Below are 24,092 nucleotides of genomic sequence, written 5' to 3'. Positions count from 1 at the left end.
CCCCGTATTGACGATGTTTTTGACCAACTACAAGGATTGAGCATTTACTCGAAGATCGATTTGCGATCCGGTTATCACCAGTTGAGGGTGAAAGAAAGCGATGTAATGAAGACTGCATTCAGAACTCGTTGTGGTCATTATGAGTTTCTCGTGATGCCATTCGGACTAACCAACGCACCTGCCGTGTTCATGGATCTCATGAATCGTGTCTGCAAGCCATACCTAGATAAGTTCGTTATCGTCTTCATAGATGATATCCTCATTTACTCCAAGATCGAAGAAGAGCATGAGCAACATCTTCGATTAGTGCTTGAACTCTTGAGACAAGAGCAACTTTATGCGAAATTCTCCAAGTGTGAATTTTGGTTGAAGGAAGTCCAATTTCTGGGTCATGTTGTGAGCGACCAGGGTATCAAAGTTGATCCCGCCAATATTGAAGCTATCAGCAAGTGGGAAACCCCCACTACTCCGACGCACATTCGCCAATTTTTAGGTCTCGCCGGTTACTACCGAAGATTTATTGAAGGTTTCTCTCTGATTACGCGTCCTTTGACCGCGCTGACTCACAAGGGCAAGAAGTTCATTTGGGAACCTGAACATGAATCTGCATTTCAAACCTTGAAAAATAAGTTAACCACCGCACCTATCTTATCACTTCCTGAAGGCAGTGACAATTTTGTCGTTTATTGCGATGCATCGAAAAGTGGTTTTGGTTGTGTACTGATGCAACGAACAAAGGTTATCGCTTACGCCTTCCGACAACTGAAGATTCACGAACGGAACTACACTACTCACGATCTCGAACTTGGAGCCGTTGTCTTTGCGCTCAAATTGTGGAGACACTATCTTTATGGAACTAAGAGCACTATTTTCACCGACCACAAGAGCCTCCAACACATCTTTGATCAGAAGCAACTGAATATGAGACAGCGTCGATGGATCGAGACGCTAAACGACTATGATTGTGAACTTCGTTATCATCCTGGCAAGGCCAATGTTGTAGCTGACGCTTTGAGCCGAAAGGAGAGGATGTCACCTCTTAGTGTTCGGGCACTGAACATCACCATTCATTCGAACCTCAACAGTCATATCCGAGTAGCCCAAGATGAGGCTCTCAAGGAGGAGAATATATCTCATGAACATTTGAACATTCTTGTTTCTCGATTCGAAGTTAGGGATACTGGACTCCGATGTTATGCCGGGAGAATTTGGGTACCTTGTTATGGAGATCTACGAAACCTTTTACTTGATGAAGCCCACAAGTCGAGATATTCGATTCACCTCTGAGCGGGCAAAATGTACCACGATCTTAAGGAACAGTATTGGTGGCCCAATCTTAAGAAAGACGTTGCAACTTATGTTGGTAAGTGTCTGACTTGCTCGAAAGTTAAGGCCGAACATCAGAGGCCCTCTGGGTTACTTCAGCAACCGGAAATCCCGCAATGGAAGTAGGAAAGGATAACAATGGATTTCATTACTAAGTTACCAAAGACGGTGGGCGGATACGATACCATCTGGGTTATTGTTGACCGCCTTACCAAATCTGCACACTTTTTAGCCATGAAGGAAACGGATACGATGGAGAGACTCGCTCAACTATACATCAAAGAGGTTGTATCTCGTCATGGTGTACCTTTATCGATCATCTCAGATCGCGATCCCCGTTTTGCTTCTAGATTTTTGCGTTCTTTGCAAGAAGCCATGGGAACTCGTCTCGACATGAGTACTGCATATCACCCACAGACCGACGGGCAAAGTGAACGAACGATTCAGACCTTGGAGGACATGTTGCGTGCATGTGTTATCGATTTCGGAAAGGCCTGGGAAAGGCATTTGCCGCTAGCTGAATTCTTTTACAACAACAGTTATCACTCGAGTATTAATGCCGTACCTTTTGAAGCGTTGTATGGTCGCAAGTGCCGATCTCCTATTTATTGGGCCGAAGTAGGCGAAAAGCAAATCACCGGACCCGAGGTAGTCCATGAAACAACGGAGAAGATTGCTCAAATTCAAGCGAGACTTAAGACGGCCCGTGATCGTCAAAAGAGTTATGCTGACCGTAAACGTAAAGACTTTGAATTCAACGTGGGCGACCGTGTAATGTTGAAGGTTGCACCTTGGAAAGGTGTGATTCGTTTTGGAAAGTGCGGAAAGTTAAACCCGCGATACATTGGTCCTTTTGAAATCTTGGAACGTGTTGGACCCGTTGCTTACCGTTTGGATCTTCCAAATCAATTGAGCTCAGTTCATCCTACCTTCCACGTGTCAAACTTGAAGAAGTGTCTTGCTGCACCTGAACATGTCATACTACTGGAAGAACTTACGATTGATGATAAACTCCACTTTGTGGAAGAACCTGTTGAAATTATGGACCGTGAGGTCAAAACTTTGAAACGCAACAAGATTCCGATCGTCCGAGTACGATGGAATGCCAAACGAGGACCTGAGTTTACCTGGGAGCGAGAGGATCAAATGATGCAGAAGTATCCTCACCTTTTCCCAACTCCTCCATCTACCTCAGCTTAAAATTTCAGGACGAAATTTTCTTTAACAGGTGGGTAATGTAACGACCCTGGATTTTTCAACCTTTAATTAATAATGTTTATTATTAATGCTTGCGTGTTAATGAATGTATTTTATTACATTTACTTGTTACCGTACATGAATTTTAATTGCCCGACACGTCTTTGTGACACACGTACATTACACGAATAATATTTTCAGATATTATTTACATTCATGATTAATTTTTACAAATCATTTTTAATTAACTATGGTTACTAGTTAATTACTTGAGCCTTATTGGATTAATTTGTTAATTACTTGAACTTGGGCTTTTATTAATGTTAATGGACTTAGAATCCCACCCTACACACTTAAATGGACTAGTTAGCCTATCATTAAGCTAATGAAGTATTAAGATTAAGATTAAGGATTAACTAGTTCATGGAATCTAGTTACTTACACAATTACATCTAGTTCCCATGCAAGCTAACCTTATTACCAACTTTTGAGCCAAATACATGAAGGATCTAGTGGACATTTTCCTTCCCCTTCCCCTTGTGAAAACCGTCTGCACCTAGGGGGGATAAGGAGTTCAAGTTTTATTTTTTTTTGATTACTTATTACTTGTATCCATTTCACTCTCACACACTCTTCATTTCATACTTCCATTTCTCTCAACATTTTCTCTCTTTTTCTCTCAACTTGTAAGTAACATGTTCAAGTTTTTCTTCTTCTTTTCTTTGCTTTGAAAACCGAAACATACATACATTATCATCATCATTTGCTTGTTAATACTTGTTCTTGTTTGTTGCTTAACTACTTGTAGTTGTTTGTTGTTGATTAAGAACCAAACTTTATAGTTTGTTCTTCATACCATCTTGTTCATACAAGAACATACAAGAACTTAACTTTCTAGTTATGGTTCTACACTTAATGTTTAAAAGAAAGAAAGTTCATAGGTTGTAAAGTCATACTTGTGTTCATGAAGTAAACTTAAGGTCTACTTTCTTAAAGATCAAAGCCTTGGCTTGAATCTTTAAAAGTATGAACAACCATGAACTTGTCACTTGTTTATTTAGTTTATTTCTTCATTTTCTTGCACATAAAATTCGTGATTCATGTTATTATTGGTCAAGTGTTACTAGTTAACTTTGATCTCATTTTTCTTGAACTAAAGTTAACTTTATAAGTTCAAGAACATGGAAGTATAACTTTCTAGTTATAACTTCACATACATATGAAAGATCTAAGTTTCTATAGCTTATGGTCTACTTATTTTGTCATAAACAAAAGCTTGAAAGCTTACACATACTTTACAAGATGAAAATTTAAGTTTTATAGCTTATGGTTTCATTAAAGTAAAGATTCAAGTGTTATTACTTAGGATTTAACTTAATAACCTTAGATCTAGACTTTTGGGTCTTGGATCTTCAAGATCTAACAAAGAACTATGTTCTACAACTTAAGATCTTGATTAGTTAGTTTACTTTCAAGTTTGTAGTTCAATATTACTTTTATAGTTCATGTATGTGTCGGATCTAAGATTTTGATGTAACTTTGGTTCATCAAGCTACTTGCAACACTTAAATGAGTTGTGCTACATGTCTTAGACTTACACAAGTGTTATGATGGTCAAACCTTGGTTAAGATGATGCAAACACATCAACGAGTTGTACACTTGAAGCTATATGCATCAAGGATGAGAACCTTGATGAGCATCGAGCACCAAGAACCCACCGGAACACTAAACCTACTGTTTTTGGGTCTGATCAGAATATCTGGGCTACTGTAAAGTTTATTTTCAGTTAGATCTATTCGAGTAGATAATTTTTCGTTTAAGACTCGTCTTAATCCGAGTTACGGTTTGGGATTTATGGCCCTCCGAGTGTCACTATGTCCTTTTAACGTTGTGCTGAAAATTCTGACCTACTCGCACTTAGACCGTCGCCACGGTCAAACGAAGTTGCGTTTGCTTCTGGAATTTTTACCAGAACTAAAAGACTCGTATACGGAGCCATGACCACTGGTATCACCTCATTTCAGTAGGTATAGAGGCCGTGGTGACTGATCCAAATCAGCCTTTATTTTAAACTCTTTTCTAGAATGAAACTTACTTTACACCTTTTGTTGATGATGAATGATGATGACCTTTAAGACCTAATTTACATACATTTAAACCTTTTGGGACGATTTACTGACTTAGTAATATTTGACTTAGGTTGAGGACTTTTCGGACCTACATACTTGCTTACTTCCCGACTCAACTTTACTACTACTTTGTCACTGTGAGTTATAGCATCCCTTTTTACTTTAACTATTTTGGGAACTGAGAATACATGCGCATTTTACGTTTTACATACTAGGCACGAGTACTTAAACTTTATATATGTGTGGGTTATACAACGGCATAAACATTCCCTTTAGCTCGGTAACGTTTAGTCATTGGTTTTTGAACCGGTGAACGCGAATCTTAGATATGGATCCATAGGGTTTGACATCCCCACCCGGGCTAGTAGCGCTAGCATTTAACGGGTGTTTAATACTTCGTAAACATACGCACTCGCCAAGTGTACTTTCAGGGGGTTATAAACGTTAAGTTAGTTACCAAGTGCCCACGGTTAAACATATACTTTATCATACTGTTTTGAAACGCTCTTTGTAGCACTGAAATCTCGTGGCCTACCTTACATTACTGTTATACTTAAATTATAGCTCACCAACCTTTGTGTTGACGTTTTAAGCATGTTTTTCTCAGGTGCTTAAGGTTGCTTGCTTCCGCTGTTGTACTAGTCATGCCTTGTAGACTTCCGCTGCCTTTGATAGAGTTGTCACCGCATGAAACGTTATCTTGCATTCATAAACTTATTTACTTTTAGAACGATGATTTGTAACGACCTAAGGGTCACGTACTATTAACTTTGCTTCTATTCATAGAAGCATACTTTTGGTTGTAAAACATTTGACGTTAGTTATGACGTCACCTTTTATCATGAATGCAAACTTGTTTTGAAAACGCATATAGTGTTTGACCTTGTAATGATCCTGTTGTTGATGGTCCGTACATGTTGATTTAGTACGGGGCGTCACATATATATATATATATATATATATATATATATATATATATATATATATATATATATATATATATATATATATATATATATATATATAAGTAATTAAAATTATAATTATTATTATTATTTATTAATATTGCAACAGATATAATCTGGCAACGATTGAAAATGTGGTCAAACCACTCGGACACGTGGACCAATGGAAACCACTCACCCCGCGTCTTCACTCCCGTCGCCCACCCACGCGTTTCGGCCACGCCCCCTCCCCCGCCTCTATTTCACGCGCCGTTACGGCTATGCCGGTGGCGTTTCCGGTTGCCAGCTAGACCCCCACGGCGTGAGGGGGTGACCGTTACAATCGGTCTTAGACTTTGAGAAAAAGGTTTTAGAATCCCAATTACGGATAGCTAGCCCATCACTATATCACTATATATATACATTAAAAGAGAGTCTAGATCACGAACTCCTTCAAGATCAATGATTTCGATTCGACAGAATATTACCAAGGTGAGTTTTGATTTAAACGATTCCATAATATGTATTCATCTAACTTCTCTTAATTCTTTATCACAGTAATCTGCTAATATATCCGCGACTCGTGTCATCGTCTTCTCAATCGATAAATTTCAATTATATATGTTTATCAGAAAACTATTGATTATATGTTTGCTGATCTAATTCATGAATGATCAGAACTCCAATATAGAGCACCAGGTAATAGAATCAATTCTTATATTTTTAAATTACTTTATTTATTCTCAAACTTTCGGATGATATGTTTTACCGACCTTTTACGCTTCAAAGAGACAATGGATCGTAAGGTGTGTGTACATGATGTTGGACAAGACTATAAGGAGTGATAAGTAAGTTGCATTTAATACTCTGCATTTAATACTAGATAAAATGCATTTAATACTCTGCATCTAATTCATTATCATAAGGAGTGATAAGTAAGTTGCATTGGCTAATTAAGATTTCTTGCATTATAACAGTTCTTTAATTACTGGCCTTTGTTCACAGGTTATATAACTAATTTCAAAGTTTCACATCATTACAGTAAAAAATATTTGATACATACTTGTTTCAACTTAAGAGCTAAATCCAAACACTTGTTCATTTATTTGTCCATTTGATAAATGGAACTAAACGCGTTTCTAAATAAACAAAATGGGTATTATGCAAATGCATTTATAAAATGCAACTAGAAAGTAGAAACAATGCAATTCTAGAACAGTTAATACTGTGTTGATGCAATTGGGGGTAAACTATAACTAAAAGCATCTAAATTTTACAAAAGTTGAGCATGTCTATTATAGTATAAGTTGAGCGAGTTTTGTACCTTGGAATATCCACAACGATAAGACAATCTTCCATTGAGATGTAAATGTGCATAACATCATATATACGTTTGTCTTGGTTTGTTACCGGACTTGTACCTTCTGATTTGTGTAGGTACATGTCCCACGATCACTTTGAATGTCTTGGTACTTATTTCGTTAGACTAATCCTTAATTAATTATCTATAAAGTTCAAATATGACAACATAAATTCTAAGCTTTAAATGTTTTGGAATTCATAATTAATTTTGATAACTACTGGCATTCAATTATGGTGAAGGTTGGTGAAGGTACAGTAATTTTTAAGCTCTAAACTTCTTAACAGTTACGATCCACTAAGCTTTTGTTATAGTTTTTATTTTAAATTTTTTTGGTTTATACTTGAGCATTTATACATTGTTGTGCTTTGAGTTAAATTAAGACCGGGTGGAGTTGTCATTCATGTTACACATTTTTTTTCAGACTAACCTTTCTATACATTTTATAGATAGTGGAATTGAACCCGTATTAATGAATTGTTGTGCTGTGAAATATTGTATCAAGGTGTTAAGGAAGTTCTTGTGAAACTTGGTGGGAGAGGATCGGTTTTATTTACTGAAGGAGAAGAACCGATTAAACAAGGGATTATAGAGGCTGAAAAAGTCCTTGATACAACTGGTGCAGGTGACACGTTCACGTTTGCTTACGCGGTTGCGTTTGTGCTGGGGAAACCTAAAGCTGAATGCTTAAGATTTGCTAGTGAGTGTAATCTTGTTTGTTGTTATTTGGTGGCAACTTTGACCCATTTACTTATGGTTGGGTTAATTCAGGCTCTATCATATCTGTAGGTAAATGATTGTATAATAATAGCAAATAATAAAAATACAATAAAAAAATGGGTTTTTTCTACAAAAAGTCTTAGGGTTGTCGATAAGATGCATTATACAATGTGGTTAACGTTGACTTTTAAATGTCGGTTATGATGTGGGACCTTGAAGGGACGGTTCGTCAGGTTGAAGACGAGGCGGACGTTGACCAACTTTGACTTTTAGTAAAAATAAATTAAACACACACACACACACACACACACACACACACACATATATATATATATATATATTACACATAAATATATACTCCGTATCATAAAACATAAATAATTCAAACCTATATATAGGGCACAACCAGGGGCGGTTTTATGAAGGGACGGGCGGGGCACCTTCCCCCAGTCGATTTTGAAATTTTAGTGGAAATTTTTTGGGTTTTTCGACTTTGCCCAAGTGATTTTTCGGTTTTTCGACTTTGCCCCAGTGGATTTTTCCCCCCAAAACCTATATATATTGCCCCTGCACTCTGTTAAACGTTCACACCAGTTTGCAGGCCAAATGCTTACACTCTGTTCTAATTGCCTTTACACAAAACTTTATTGGTAAAACATGCACATTTTGACTTTTGAAGTCAAACATGGTGATTTCCGGCTTCAAAATGTCTTAGAATGTTTTATACTTTTCAAAATGCATACTGCCAATTTAATTGAACTCTGTAAACTAATATTGTATCCACAAGCTGATTTTGTTATTAAACTATGATGATTATAATCATTTAAAATATTGAATTGGCTTCTCTTTTGTAATGTAGAGACACGGAGGAGTATCTGACCCACTTGAAGTTGTTGCAGGCGAGATTTCTCATCAGTCCATTTTGCTATGTTTAGATGAATTCATGGTACATTACGATTAGCGACATAATGTCTAAAATAACCTTAAATAATAATTGTTAATGATGTGGTTTAGTTTTTAGAATTTATGGTATAAAGTTTAGGGTTTAGTTTATGGTTTAGGGTTTACATATAGGGTTTAGGGGTTATGGTTTAGTTTATATGGTATAGGTTTTAGAGTGTAGGGTTTAGGGTTTAGATTTTAGAATTTATGGTTTAGGGTTTAGGATATAGTGTTTAAGGTTTAGGGTTTAGGGTATAGTGTTTAAGGTTTAGGGTTTAAGGTTTAGTGTGTAAGGTTAAGGGTTTAGGATTGATTTAAAGTTTAGGGTTTAGATATAGGGTTTAGGGTTTAGAGTTTAGTGTATAGTTTAGGGTTTAGTGTTTAGTGTTTAGGGTTTAGGTTTTAGATTAAAATGCACGTTTTAGGGTTGAAGGTATATGGTTTAGTGTTTATAGTTTATTGTTTGGAGTTTATGGTTTAGAGTCTAGGGTTTAGGATTTAGTGTTGATTTAGGGATTAGAGTTTAGGGTTTAGAATTGGTTATAGCTTTAGGGTTTAAGGTTTAGGATTTTGGGCTTAAATATTGTTACTACAACTACTACAACTATTATTTTATTTTACTTTTTAGTGTTTAATACTTTTGTTAATTATGTAGTTTAAAAAGTGGCCAAAAAAGTGTTGACGAGTATTTGAAAATGGATGACCTGTACTAAAAAAATGACCCATGTTGGGTCTGCCCAAGTTTAATGCGGTAAGATAACCAGTTCTGTAACTAATGCTGTTTTTGTCTGTCTCATAAAGGTTTCTCCTACCATTTTACTTGATATGCCAGGAGACTCCTTGATTATTATATTCGGTCCTTTACTTCCGATAGTAATGGTAAAAAATTCACACTTAATTCATAATTTTGAAATAACGTTAGGTATCGCCTCTTGTTTTGGTTTATCATGAAAGTTAGAAAAACTGAAGATGGCATCGAGTTCATCAGCTCAAAATCAAATACGCTTGCTGCGTACTTAGTTTGAACATAAATTTTTTATTTATATTTAATACATTAAAACTTTTAGACTAATAAATATATTTGTGTTATCATGGTTGAAGATTACCAAAACGTAACGCTTTTGATCAGCAAGGTGATATGGCTATTGCTGCTTTGGACGAACAGCAGCACCATGAGTTAAATATCCGTGTACGCCGTCTCTCATGTTCAAAGGTACAATACTAAGATTTTGAAGATTAAAACCTTTAGCAGGTTACATGTTATATTGTTTAAAACAAACAACCACCATACATTTATATTATACTGTTTTATTTGTATCTTTTTAACAATAGCAAAACTTTTAATTACAAACCCCCTTTAATGACCCTTGGAACAAGAAATTACTTTATCATACCCCTTAGTTCAATGGCCATCAATCATCATCTAAACTTAATAGTTGATTAAATTCATTGTAAGGAGATAAAATTATTTTAAAAGATTTGCGTTATAGTATTTAGATGAGACAGAAACATAAATCAAAGTTATATGGTGATGTTACAACTCAAGAAGAGCCTGTTATTAACAAGGTTGATTGTTTAGTTATCGATCCCGAGCCTGTGAAGAATGATGAAAAACATCCAAGTGAAACTAAAATTTTAGTGGTAGATACTGAACAAAGTGTTGGGACGACCCATATTGACACCGAGGTGAATGACCAATCAGAAGCCAACGATTTATCTGTTACTTGTCAAACAATTATAAAGAACCACAATAGTACCAACTCTGGACCTCCGACAACCGTTTCTCCCAAGGTACATTTGTCTGAAATTGGTTGATTGTTTCTATGTCTGACATTGGTTAATTGCTTAATGTTGGCTTCTCTCAAAATCATCTTCTTTGTCAACTATGATGAGAAATTATCCCTTTACCATAACTCTCGCCATCTCCATCATCACACTCGTCGTTACAGATGCTGTTGTTACTGCCATCTCCATCATCACAATCGATTACTGGTATTCATCCTTTTTCTAATTCAATTGTTTAAATCTACATTCTTTAGAAATATTCATAAATCAATTATTTTTTATAATTCGTATAACTTTTCCTTCAAGTTTGCTTTTTTACATTATAAATACATCCATATTCTTAAGTTTTATTCATACCAACACAATAGAAAAAAAAAAATACATACGAATAAATGGCTGAATCTATGCAATTCACTCCACTTAACATGATTACCAAGGAACAAAACGATTGAAAAGTCAAAATCAAGGTCATCAATCAATGGAACAAGACAACATTCATGAACCCAGATTCAATATTATCATATGAATTTATCCTTGTTGATTTTGAGGTAACTAAATTCTTATGCTTTTGTAATGTTGTATTTATTTTATTAATCATATATGTAAGTTGTAAATTATGATGTATGATGTACTTATGATAAAATTATTTCTGTTATTATTAAAATTCTATATATATCTTTTATAAGTTATTTATACTATTATGAGGTATTCATACTATTGTTTATTTTCTTAAAATTCTTCATGATTTATTTATAATATAATATTTTATGCTGTAATTGAAAATCTATATAGTATGATGTATTTATGATATCATTAATTATGTTCTATTTTTGAATTAGAATATTATCATGTTTATATATGTTATTAATTATTTATTTTTTTATTCATGGTTAGTATTTGATTTATATATTAATGTTAGATGTTAGATGTTAGATAATAGGGTTTATGTTTATGGTTTAATACCATTCTTTCTGTTGTAGTTAAAAATCAGTATTTTATTATGTAATAATGCTTTTAATTGTTTATGGCTTTATTTAGGGTTTAGGGATTAGATTTATTGTTTAGGATTTAGGGTTAGGGTTTAGAGTTTAGTGTTTTTATTTTAGTTTTGGATTGTGTTTAGGGTTGTTTTAATTTTCATTTAAGGTTTAGGATTTAGGTTTAAGGTTTAGAATTTGGTTTATGATTTATAGTTAGGGCTTAGGGTTTATATTTTGGCTTTGGATTGTGTTTAGGGTTGTTTTGATTTTCATTTAGAGTTTAGATTATAGGGTTTAGGTTTAAAGTTTATTTTTAGGGTTTAGAGTTTGGGGTTTTGGTTTTTTGTTTTAAATTGTGTTTAGGGTTGTTTTAATTTCGTTTAGGCTTTAGATTATAGGGTTTAGGGTTTAGATTTTGGTTTTGGATTGTGTTTAGGGTTTAGTTTTAGGGTTTATGGTATATATTTTGGTTTATGATTTAGGGTTAGGGTTTAGGGTTTAGATTTTGATTTTGAATTGTGTTTAGGGTTGTTTTGATTTTTGTTTATAGTTTAGATTATAGTGTTTAGGTTTAGAGTTTAGATTTTGGTTTTAGATTGTGTTTAGGGTTTAGATTTTGGTTTTAGATTGTGTTTAGGGTTTAGAATCTATATTTATATTTTTGTGGTTTGATTCTGATTTTATATTATATTTTTTATGAATATACTTTATATATACATCTACTAATTGTGTTTTTATTTTACAGGGTAATTTAATAAGGGCTATAGTTTCTAAGAATATAATGTCATTTTTTGCTCATACATTCAAGGATGGGAGTTTTGTTGAGGTTAGCAACTTTGATGTCAAATCTTACAAAGATGAATTTAAACTCGTGGACAACAAATATAAGATCATTTTATAACTAATCTCAATATTATTAACAGATCTCAACATTAGAAAATTTGACATCCTGCGTTTCTCCTTAATTGATGACACATCTTTAGAACTTAATGTGTTCAATGATGATTTTGTCGAAAAGGATTATCCTGCACATCGACCACCTATGTTCCTTAAGTGGTTGCTGGACATGAAGCCGCCCAAATTGGTACGTTTGTTAATTTATTTTACTTCAAAGTTGTTAATATACAAAACTTACAAATATAATTTATTATTACATTTAATTTCATGCAGGTATTACCATTTAAATGGGTGGATATCAAATACGAGAAAGAAACCTGATCCTGAAACCACAGTCTTCATCAATACAAATACAAGACATCGTGCAGAGATTTGTATGCAGTACGACAGTGTCAACTTATGTTTTACCACATGATGGAGATCCTTCATCCAAACAATGAATGTCAAGCTTAATAGCGTTATGGTATTCAAGATCGTTGATGACTGCAATTTTGACTTTCTGAGTTATGAACAAATTCGTTCTCAAAAGCCATCGACAACACCAACTTGTCAGACATCCACTCATGTTGTAAAAATGGAAGTCTTAGACGATGGACCTCTTGAGGCTATTCATCAGGATATTGTTATCAAATTAAAATTTGAACCATCTAAGACATGGGTAATAGTCTTACCAAACTTCTTTTAATTTAATTTCCTTATCATCGATGTTAATCTCAAATATAATATTTTACAACTTATAGGTTGCATAATTCCGTCTTTGATAATGTATATTACTCTTATATTGTTTGAATCTAATGTTGTGTTTATTTTTTATTTTATTTTTAAGCAAATTCCACTGGAATTCTATCAACTTCCTGGAGTAAAACCTGGAGCTACTTTGAAAATTGTTAATGAACAAGGATCAATGTTTGAGCTAAAGAAAATCAACAAAAGACTAAAAAGGAAACGCAACAACAATTAATTGTAGATAAAATTACTTTTTCACGGTGTTAATCTTTTGTGTATGCATCAAAGTCGATTTCTTTTGATAAACTTTTTAATGTATGTAATGGTTGGTTTCTATTATTGTTGAACATTAGTATTGTCCTAAAACGTAATCAGTTATGTTTAATCTACTTTGGATTGATTTTGAATAATGTTTTTCACATTTGTAGTAATAATGTTTAGAAAATTAATTGCTTAAATGATTAGACAATTCAAAAGTTCCGCGAAATCGCGGTTCTTTCACTAGTATATAATTATAAAGGCCACATAATTATATAAACCGAATCTTCCTCCCTATTTATATCCGAGCTAGCAACCTAGCCCTAATTCTCAAAAATAGTTAGCTACAGAACTGGAAAAATTACATATCTACATAAGATCAGTTAATTATTAAAAGATCTACAACAAATGAATATATTCATAATTAAGAAACAGGATCTAGTAGATTAAAACCTAATACCCAGTATACGATGAAGGTCCAATGTTCTTTTCAATGAGACAAAGTAATATCGGTTAAAATAAAGGAAAGACCAGTCACCATCTAGTACCTGAAAATTAATAGTAGTGAATGGAAGAAAGCTAAAAAGGTATCATACCTCTTAAGAACAGATTCAACAAAATGCCTCATGATTTTTAGGTACCTTTTAGAAAAACTTGATGGGCTAAAGGGCCCATGAGCCCACATAATAATCGAAACCGACTTAATTCCCTATTTATAGCCCACATAATAATCGAAACCGACTTAATTCCCTATTTATATCCTCCTACCCACCTAGCCTCCTTAATTCCCAAAAGTATTTCTAAATCCCTAATTTGTAATACATCTTAATCGTCGTCGAATCTCTCTCTCTCTCTCTCTCTCTCTCTCTCTCTCTCTCTCTCTCCCCCTCTCCCTCTCTTCTCAAATACGTATATCGCGCATCGAAAAAGTTGTTGAAACTCAAATACCTATATGGCGCGTCATAGATCAATTGGAAGAAAGTGACTACAATAGGTTGTTGCGACTTAGGGCTGCAGGTATGTTATATAATTATATTTATATTTTTATTTATATTTATATTATATGTGATGTTACAGTAAATTGCTTGCGTGTTTTGATTAGTATGTGACGTTTATGGGCTAAATTAACTCTTTTTCTGTGCACCACTTATCTAAAATAATTAACAGATATATATATGGGTTGAATGATTGAATAATTTTTATCATTGATTAGTAGTAGGAGGCGAACTTTATGCAATTTGTGCCCTAATTACTAATTAACTTCTCTATAACAATTTTATTTTATATATATATACATATACATACATAATAAGACTAGTTCATAAGTGCTTTCTAATGCGAAATATAGTTATGAACAATATATATATCTCTCTCAGTCACGTCATGTAAATAACCATAAGACTATTAACTTTAAAAATTTGCAGTACAAAGAAGGTTGCAAATACTTTATGCAGGGAATTTATTTGAAGACACCGAGGGCTATTTATTTATTTTTGGTAGTGCTATAATGCTAGTGTATTCTAGATGCACAGTTGTAGTTACTTGAATTTATATTGACAATTATCTTCCCCTTTTTATTAGGATGATCATAACATGTAGTATAACTGTTAGACCATCTTGATGTATTAAAATATGATTGAAAGTTTGGTGAAATAGCTAATAAAAATTAAAAGAAATTACAATTGCAACCAATCAAAAATCAGCACACGGGCTCATTAGAGATGGTCTTCTTATGAGAAAACAACTCGAGTTTTGGGACCGGGTTTTGACCATTCTTGACCATGTTTGACCACAATTTCACTTAGTTTGACCAAGTACTCGCATTTTATTTTCACAGTTGCTAAAGCTAAAGAAGATTCGGATGCATCTGGTGACCCATTATTAGCCAAAATGTCAAAACGTCGCAGGATTTGATTTGCTATACATGTGCTCAAAAAGGTGGTGACCACTGGACCTCAAACTGCCCCTACAAGGATTTTGTCCAGACCAACTTTTGCCCTCCCACCATAGGAGGACGTTTCCAGCAACAGGTTCTGCTCCAATAAGTTTACATGTTAACAACAAATCAGTATGCTATGTACCATTTTATCAAATGTGCTTACTCCAACATAACAAAGCAAATGTGTTTCAAGTATTGTTGTACCATTTTGTTTATGTTACAATCAATTTTATCATATCATATATTTGCAGACTGCTGTCTCAAGTGGAATTTCATCATGTACTGATTTTTATACCCCTAGCCCCCCAATGAAAGTTGCTACTACTGAAGTTACCCCAAAAAAGGTATTGCTTCAATTACATTACTTATTTTCAAAATATGACATGTTATATGTTAAACCATTTTGTCATTGAGAATTCATAAGTTTCATTGTAGAAGTTTGATGTTCAACTTACAAATCATCATGTATGATAAATATATAGCAGGTTTCAGGAGGGGCATCTATTACAGCAGGAGCTCAATCAGGTTCTGACATTGATACAACACCTAACACGATATACCAAACGCAAAACAGAGTCACCAACCAACAGATGTTGAATAAACTGATGGGATTGCAGCCCCCCTCAAGATTCCACGCATGGAAGGATTGGTCTCTAAGTTGTTATGCCAAAGCATTTGTTCTTGAATGTGTTCCTTATGTGTGTGTCTTTAACTATGTCATCATGTAATGTCTTTTGTTTTTAACTATCAATGAAAGTCCAATGTTTGTTTGTGTGTGTTTTCTATAATTGTGTTCATCTTTTCTTTTATTCACTTCTGTATCAATTGTTGATTTCAAATTGTTATAAGCTATTCTCAATTACCTACCTTTAAGCATTTCTACCCATTCGTATTAATATGGGTCAATTCGGGTTGTATTCAACTGATAACAGGTCAAATGGTTCACGAATGGGTTTAAACAGATTAAGATCAGCCAAACATCTATAAGAATATTCAGAAAATATGTGTTTTATTTTAGTATAGTCATATTCAAGATACTAGTTAAGGAAATATGGACTAAACAGTAATAGACCTGACCCGTTTGACCTGCTCAGAGTGATTACCCACAATCCAACATGTCAGACAGTCCATTTTGCCACTCTATTTGAGAGGAGTTCAAAGATAGGAGTGCACACCTATTGTTTGGACTAGCCCTAATCCAGATCCAATGAGAGAGTACGCAAAGGACATAACTGTAGCCATAATCGAAAGCCATTGTGTACTATAAAAATTGGGTATTTGAGAAGCTATAATATTAATAATTCCAAAGAGAAGCATATAAGATTCCACCCTATATTCACAAGCAGCTTCACGACCTTGCTCATGGTAACAATTTGACTGCTGGATTGCTCTGTAGCCGAAAAAAACAATAAATTTTTCTTGTTAAAAAACCAAAAACCATTATAGATAGATAACAGGAAGAAGCATATACCTAATGCTACTTGCAGAGGTAATTGTATAAACAACTCCCAACTTGAATATATTAAGATATACGAAAAATGCACATACTACTCCGCTTATGTGTCCTATAATATACCCAAAGTTTGGTCAAAAAGTAAAAAAGTATTAAGTATCAAAAATTGAAAAGATGTGTGTTTTTCTCACCTAGAATGTTCTGTACAGCCTGCAAGTATGAACGATTGATAATGGTGTCACCATTGCGAGGGTTCAAATAGTGATGACAATTAGAGAGGAGGGACGCATTAACGAGTGTCACAAGTGCAAATAAAATAAGAGTAAATGGTCCAGCAATCCATCCAAGTTGAGCCACACTCCAAGACAATGATAATACACCTGATCCTATAACTGCAGTTATTATATGTGCAAAAGCTGTCCATTCGTTCCCTAATTCATTCATCAATAACGTAAACTGAATCAACACACAAGAATTAACCATAACCCAACAATCTAATACTCTTCTTTCTATATTTTATATTATGAATTGGTGATCCACTGACTACCTTGATAAGATAATTAACAGGCTACAATTACCCTCAGAGTATGCACTAAGCTGGACTTAAAGATAAAAACACAACATAAACAAAACCTTGATTTTGAAATTAGAGTTTACCGAATACTAGTCTACTACTGCTATACAATTGGATACGTTTACATTTTCACAAACACCTTGCGTGCAAAAAGTCAAAATGAAGGGAAATCGATCTGTAAATTAGAAGTCTTAGTAAAGAGAATTTGATAAGAGCAAACCAGTAAGTTTATGAGAATCATTCAGCAACAAAGGCGCACCATTAAGCTCAACTTCTGCAGCTATATCCATCAATCTATTACAATATAAATTTGTTAAATGAATATGTAATTAACTTAAGATTATTCATAGTGGTTGATGACAAATTTTAGACTGAAGGATTGATAGGGGCCGCGCGAACGCAGGCCCCCACTGCCACAAATTATGACGTAGGCTCGACTACTTGAGCCGACCTTAAGCTGGCACCCCTACGTAAGTGCAATGTAGGTCACCAACCTAGGCCATAGACCTTCTTGATCATCCATCGACCCCGTCCAGGTAAGTGAGTTTTACATTACCTTCTTTCACTATTTATATTACCTACTCCCCTATCCCCTTTTAACAACTTTACCGATGTGGGAACAGCAAAATCAAATACGTGGTACTTCGTAGCAAATACTTTGTTACTTTTGATTTTGAGTTGTTAAAATGGTTACTTCATAGGTCTGAAATAACTGATACGGAGTAATTGTTTTGTTTTTTAAAGTGTGTGTAAATATTTGTTCCAACCTTTTGATGGTTCATAATAAAATAAAATATATCTTTTATTACTTATATACTCCATATTATATAAATATATACAGTAATATATAATAACTAAAAAAAATTCGACCGCGCGTTGCTGCGGTTGTATTCAACGCGCGGTCGAATTTAGATATACGTTGTTTGGTACCTAATATATCTAGTAGGTTGAGTTGTTTGTTGGACATGTATGTATATGTATGAAATACAGCCCGAAATATTTTTAAACGATGTCCGTTTCGCGTATAGTTAGTCTCGTTGTGTTCATAAAATTATTTCGAGTTGAACGGTGGTCTCGGAAAAATTTAACTCGCAATGAGCGAGAATATAGGGCCCATTATTTAGTGTTTTTTTAACGATGTCCGTTTCGTGTATAGTTAGTCGCGTTGTGTTCATCAGATTTTTTCGAGTTGAACGGTGGTCTCCGAACGAGAAGTTCGGGCCCGTTAAAAATTCGGGTGGAATTAGTTTATTTTATTTTAATAAAATTATATAATTACGTTTTCTACCCCCAAAAAAGTGAAAACTCGAGGGGTCGTTGTGTAAAGTAAGACGAAGTTGAGGGACCGGTTGTAGCGTGAACGCAAACTCAAAGCGACAATTCGATATAACTGAGACGACGAATCAGGCCATACATTTTAGTATATAGGGATAAAATAAAATAAAATAATGTACCCAAGAAGATTATATTTACCTTCCAACTGATTACACAATTTCAAACTAAAATCCCAGTAATGTTTTTTGTGATTTAACTAACTTTGAACTTTTGTGACAAGTAGCATACTAAACATGTGGTTTAGAGCGGTGGATAATGTTTTTGTGTAAACGAATTCCACATTTGGTGGTACCTTTGTTAAAGATAAGACGAACTACAATGCTATCAATATCTTCATTGCTTTCTAGATAAGGGTTTCATTGTTTCAAATAGCTGACTATTAAGCCACGTGCAATGGTTCATGAGTTTAACACAACTTTTATCCGCCACATCAGCATTTACAAAGCCTTTAACATTCTTTTCACATTTCTTTCACTAAACCATCACTATCATACACCCCATTTCGAACTTTAACCAATTTAAAATTATTATTTAAATACAATAAATAAATACAAATAACATTTTATTAAATAAAATAAAAATATTACATTATTTTATGAAAAAATGTTTTTTAGTGTTATTAATTTTATTATGTTTTAATAAAGAGTATATAACTAAACAAAATAAAATTTATAATAAATTGTGTTATATGATGTAAAAAGAAAGAAACACACAGAATATCAGCACTTGTACGTAGAACATGAAAACTTATATATTTATCTCCCCCATTTACCTTCTTCTTCCCTTCCCAATGGTTTCACGTGCAACAAACCACAAAAGAAGAGGGGGGGGGGGGGGGGGGGGGGGGGGGGGGGGGGGGGGGGTGGATTCCGCCAGTGGCAGTTTGCTGTCGTTGGTTGTGTCGGGTGGCGGCTGTTAACGGACCCGGTAACATTACCATTGCAAGTGGCCTTACTATCTGAGTTGAGTGTAAAGTGCAACTGTTTTTGTAGTGAAACTAGTCTTTTTCCACAATGTAAGAATACAAATCCAAGTTGAAGCAAACAATGGAGAGAAACATATATGAACACAAATGTATGACTAGCTACAGAATAATCAGTCAACAGTAACCGACTCTAAAGTAGTTTCGAACAATACAAATCGGAGATTGACTTGACATAGCTCAACTTTCATATGAATACACAAATCTACAAGTAGTGAATAATAATACAAATATAATGCCTCATGAAGTTTAAATGCAACTCTGATGATATATTGTGTATGAAGAAGACTGAACAAGTTTTCAGCTCAATTTAGCCATTATGAGTCCTTCTAGTGATCCAATGAATCCCACAGCTGATACAATAAAGCACGCAAAGCTAAAGATTCGAAGAACGATCCATTTTTTTGTCCAAGGTGCGATCTTTTTTTGAACAAAGTACATTTCCACTGGAAAATAAACGACTAGTGGCCAAAAGTTTAAGGCCCCTAACACTCCCAGCACTTGGTTGAAATATGGAAACGACATTGCTATTCCGGTTGTGGACACAACGTATAATGTTCTGAAACATAGCCTGAATGGGTTCAGCTGAAATGTTGTTATTAATGGCAGTTTCAATTCGTAGAAGCCGTTCACGAATTGACTGTCTGGGTATCTATCGGAGAACGATGTTTCCACAGTTGCAAATATAGGCTGGCTGAAGACCTGTATGAGATACACAAAGAAAATAAATGACTAGTGGAAGATAAAGGTGGCAATTTTAAACCAATTTTGAGTAGTCACAGGTCAGACGAGTAATATACTGATTAAAGTCGAAACGGGCCGTTTATCACCCAATTGTATTTCAAAAGTACAAACTCTCCTTATAAAAACAATTTTGAAATAATTATAAGAGTTTGTGAAACCATCACTAGATAGCCCAGTGGTTGGGGCCCTGAGTTCCTTGTAAGAGGTCTCAGGTTCGAATCATGTCTAGGACGAATATTTAGTGGTGGCCTGGGATAGGTTGAAAACAGCCAAGGAGTAATCCTGCTGGGCTGCGTACACTATAGTATGGGGTCGGATTACTCGCCCTCGCGGGTAGCCCAAACAGGGAAAAACCTTCCACCTTTATAAGAATTTGTGACTATATTTAGCATTAAAATTTGACATAAACAAGATAAATGTTTAGAACCAAAACTGTTTGGGTCAAGCAATCCGTTTCAACCCGCCCATTCTGCTCATTTTGCAGTTCTTGGTGAAACATTGTTTATCCAAAATAAAAATTGTATTGCACCTGATAACCCCCAACAAGGTGAAGAATGACACATGCGTTAGCAAGATCAACAAGCCAATAGGGCTCGTAGAAGCCGAATCCAGTCAAGAGATTGCCAGGTGTGTTGTTTCCAAAGGCTGCATACCCAAAGCTCCCACACAACAAATAAAAGACAGTGGTGATAACTATAGCAGACCGTGAGGCTTGCTTCATCGTTTTGGTTTCTGGTGATTTCAATGTATCCTTCATTAAGAAAACAATCAAGATTAGTTATCCATTAAAAGTTGACTTTCTTTTTTTCTTTTTTTTGAAAGGCAACAAAAAAAAAAAGTTGCGACTATGAGTGGGCCAGTCAAGAAAAGCACCTGAATTTCTAGAAGAATTATTGAGTAGGGATAAGCAAAAGCTATGTCTCCAAGGCCCTGAAAAACTAGCCAAACTTTATCGGTTGTAGAAACACCCGGCACTCCTCCAATGCTCCCCAAAATCTCGCCATTTACTAAAAAATCATCATAATGCCGCTTTAATAGAGTTAGTAACTTCAACTGATTTATATGGAAACACGCCACTCAGCGTTATATTTGTTAAAAACAGGTAAAGCAGTAAACTTTTTTTAAGACCAAAAGATAGATAGCTAACCGTTAAAAAGTTTAAATGGGTCAAAAGCCATAATTGAACATTACATGTTTAAGATGTTCTAGATAGTTCTATTGAGAGAAACTATTTTACTAACATTACCCAATTTGCCCCTGACAATCTTGTTTTCCACCTCTACAAGAAATAACACTCAAAGGGCAATTTACTCGAGCAACACTTGGAAATGTGCTCATAGTTTGGCATTGACTATTTCAGACTATATAATTGTGTTTATGAATCAACCTAAACGTCAACATTGTGCTTATGAGTTATGACCAACAATTTGCTGCTGATTACCAATGGGACCTGTAGAAACCTTTTGGACGATGTTACCTCTGCTTAAGTAACTAAGTTCGGTTATAATGTCGCCCAACGCCAACAGGGTAGCAGTATTTTTGTTTATTTTGCAATTTACATAAATGTTTGTTTTGTGGTTGATTATAAAATTAAAAACACATTGATCCTGCACTTGAGTATGCGGGTATGCATTACCACTCGAGATTAAAGTAACGATTACCTATAACTGTTGCAAGACCTAGCCCCAAACCAATGGTAGAGTAAGCAAATGACATGAGGGCAGCAACAACCGACAACCAAGCCATGTCATGGAAATTTGGAATCTGAGACATGAAAACTTGCACAAGTCCAAACAGCAACATATACATAATGTCTGGATACGTACAAGCTGCATCATGTCCTACGTCATGGTAACAGTTGGATTTCAGTATTGCCCTGCAACAATTATAACTGGTGATCAATCATCCTGTTATGAAAACAATATAATATACCAAAATCACTCGCAATCAAAATCCACATTAGTAAAGTTAGATTACGACGAATTAAATCAAAAGAGACATCAGCCTGCTTCAAATACATAAACTAGCTATGAATAATATTCATTAACATAAAACCAGTATATTGAATTCACCTCATACTAGTGGCAGTTGCAATGGTGTAAGCAATAGTATTCCCATATAAACTCTCATTTAAAATCACTGCACATATCCTCTGGCTCTTCTCCCCTGTATTTCAAATCTAGCCTCAAATTCAATTCAACAGTAAATAGCCCATTACAGTAACGTGTTTACCGTTCCCTGTAGTACACGGCTTACTTTACTATTAATCATTGTATATTTGTATGTGATATGCTCACATTTTCAAACAATTATTTCATTAGTCTAATTAGTAAATCATGTGACATAGCTTCAGTTTTTGAATCAACTACTTTACATAGTATCACGCGAAGATGCAAGTATTTTGCACCAGTTTCTAGAATTATCTACTATAATCTAAGAATCAATCTCTCGAAAGAAATTAGAAACAGAATTAATCTCTTAATTTAATCCTAACGTAATCAAATTAAATCAGAGTAGTGTATTACGGAGTACTAATAATAATAACTTACCTAAGTAATAACTAACCGCTTATTTTACATAGTATCACGCGAAGATGCAAGTATTTTGCACCAGTTTCTAGAATTATCTACTATAATCTAAGAATCAATCTCTCGAAAGAAATTAGAAACAGAATTAATCTCTTAATTTAATCAGCTAGTGTAATCAAATTGAATCAGAGTAGTGTATTACTAATAATAATAACTTACCTAAGTAATAACTAACAGCTTGAATAAAAGAACCATTTCTATCTGGACCAAACTCAGAGTGTGGAGATCTATAACAATCCGAAAGAATCGAAGTCGAAACTAAAGTAACCGCAGCAAATACAACAATAGCCGGAGGTCCAAATAACCATCCGAGTTGCGCTAAGCTCCATCCCAATGATAACACGCCTGCTCCCATAACTCCGGTAATTATATGAGCTATTGCTGTCCATATCGTCCCTGTACACAATCACATTCAATCATTAACACTTCGATTAAACTGATAATCATTACACTAGATCATTAGTACTCAATCGAATTCCAATAAAACGGGAAAATTAAGTAATTAAAACCTAATTGTACAAATAATTGATTAAATCGTTTGTACCTGTTCTGTGTGTGATGTTATTATTTGATTCTACGTCTGATGAACTTGAATGTTTGAGTAATGGTGTTTGTTTATCCATTGAATTGAATTTAATGAAAGTTTGTGTGTTTTAGTGTGTAATTTGACACAGTTAGATGCAGATATGGAGTCGTGTAGAAGCGGGGGTTTGGGTTTTGGAAGAAATTTCTACCTTATTATCTGGTGGCCAATGATGATGTTTTGGTTTATATATGTCATGAATGTAACTTGACAACATGATCGAGTTTGGAGACGGAACACCTGTCACATTTTTTAATTCGTATTTTTCGTATTTTAGCTAATAAAGTCACGTATGAGTCATGAGTTTGTTTAATCATGAATTTATGATCATGATTTACGAATGTAAAAGAACGTGCTTGTAAGTTTAAATTTATAATAACTTTTAATATTTAACAAAAAGGTATGAGAAACGGAAATGTATATAATATAAATATAAATATAAATAGAGGAAAATATTTAATCAATATAAACTAGATTAGGAAACCCTCGCGTTGCTGCGGTTCTCAACGTTTTTGCAATAACGTGTTTGACAAAACATTTGTTGTATGCATTTAGCATTTTAAAGTTAACGTCGTAATGGTACTTTGAATTAGATTTAGCGTTGATTATTTACTCATTTATCCCCACTA

The 24,092-nt window shown here is 34.4% G+C and overlaps 1 protein-coding gene, 2 long non-coding RNA genes, 1 other non-coding gene and 1 pseudogene across 4 annotated transcripts; 2 read left to right on the top strand and 3 right to left on the bottom strand.

Annotated features, from left to right (window-relative positions):
* LOC139888630 (probable amino acid permease 7) overlaps positions 1-17,753 on the bottom strand; it is a 103,065-nt pseudogene extending 85,312 nt beyond the window's left edge.
* Positions 11,991-13,363, top strand: LOC139888726 (uncharacterized). The gene is made up of 4 exons (XR_011773325.1): positions 11,991-12,210; positions 12,308-12,468; positions 12,555-12,939; positions 13,108-13,363. It is a non-coding gene; the product is annotated as an uncharacterized lncRNA (long non-coding RNA).
* Positions 14,068-16,081, top strand: LOC139888690 (uncharacterized). Its single transcript, XR_011773324.1, has 4 exons — positions 14,068-14,282; positions 15,103-15,295; positions 15,456-15,548; positions 15,690-16,081. It is a non-coding gene; the product is annotated as an uncharacterized lncRNA (long non-coding RNA).
* LOC139887477 (U1 spliceosomal RNA) lies at positions 17,614-17,775 on the bottom strand. Its single transcript, XR_011773304.1, has one exon. It is a non-coding gene; the product is annotated as a U1 spliceosomal RNA (small nuclear RNA).
* A 1,854-nt stretch (positions 17,776-19,629) lies between these two features.
* On the bottom strand, positions 19,630-23,619 carry LOC139885868 (probable amino acid permease 7). The gene is made up of 7 exons (XM_071869623.1): positions 23,425-23,619; positions 23,040-23,276; positions 22,365-22,458; positions 21,954-22,168; positions 21,166-21,299; positions 20,822-21,043; positions 19,630-20,250 (listed from the first exon to the last, which is right to left on the bottom strand). The coding sequence occupies exons 1-7, from the start codon at positions 23,501-23,503 to the stop codon at positions 19,849-19,851; spliced, it is 1,383 nt and encodes a 460-aa protein (XP_071725724.1). The 5' UTR covers positions 23,504-23,619; the 3' UTR covers positions 19,630-19,848.
* Between the last annotated feature and the right edge of the window lie 473 nt (positions 23,620-24,092).

This window comes from Rutidosis leptorrhynchoides, chromosome 1 (assembly GCF_046630445.1).
Source record: "Rutidosis leptorrhynchoides isolate AG116_Rl617_1_P2 chromosome 1, CSIRO_AGI_Rlap_v1, whole genome shotgun sequence".
Classification (NCBI taxonomy): Eukaryota; Viridiplantae; Streptophyta; class Magnoliopsida; order Asterales; family Asteraceae; genus Rutidosis; species Rutidosis leptorrhynchoides.
Note: the sequence above shows the minus strand (reverse complement) of the source record. Positions and strands in the feature narration are given on the sequence as shown.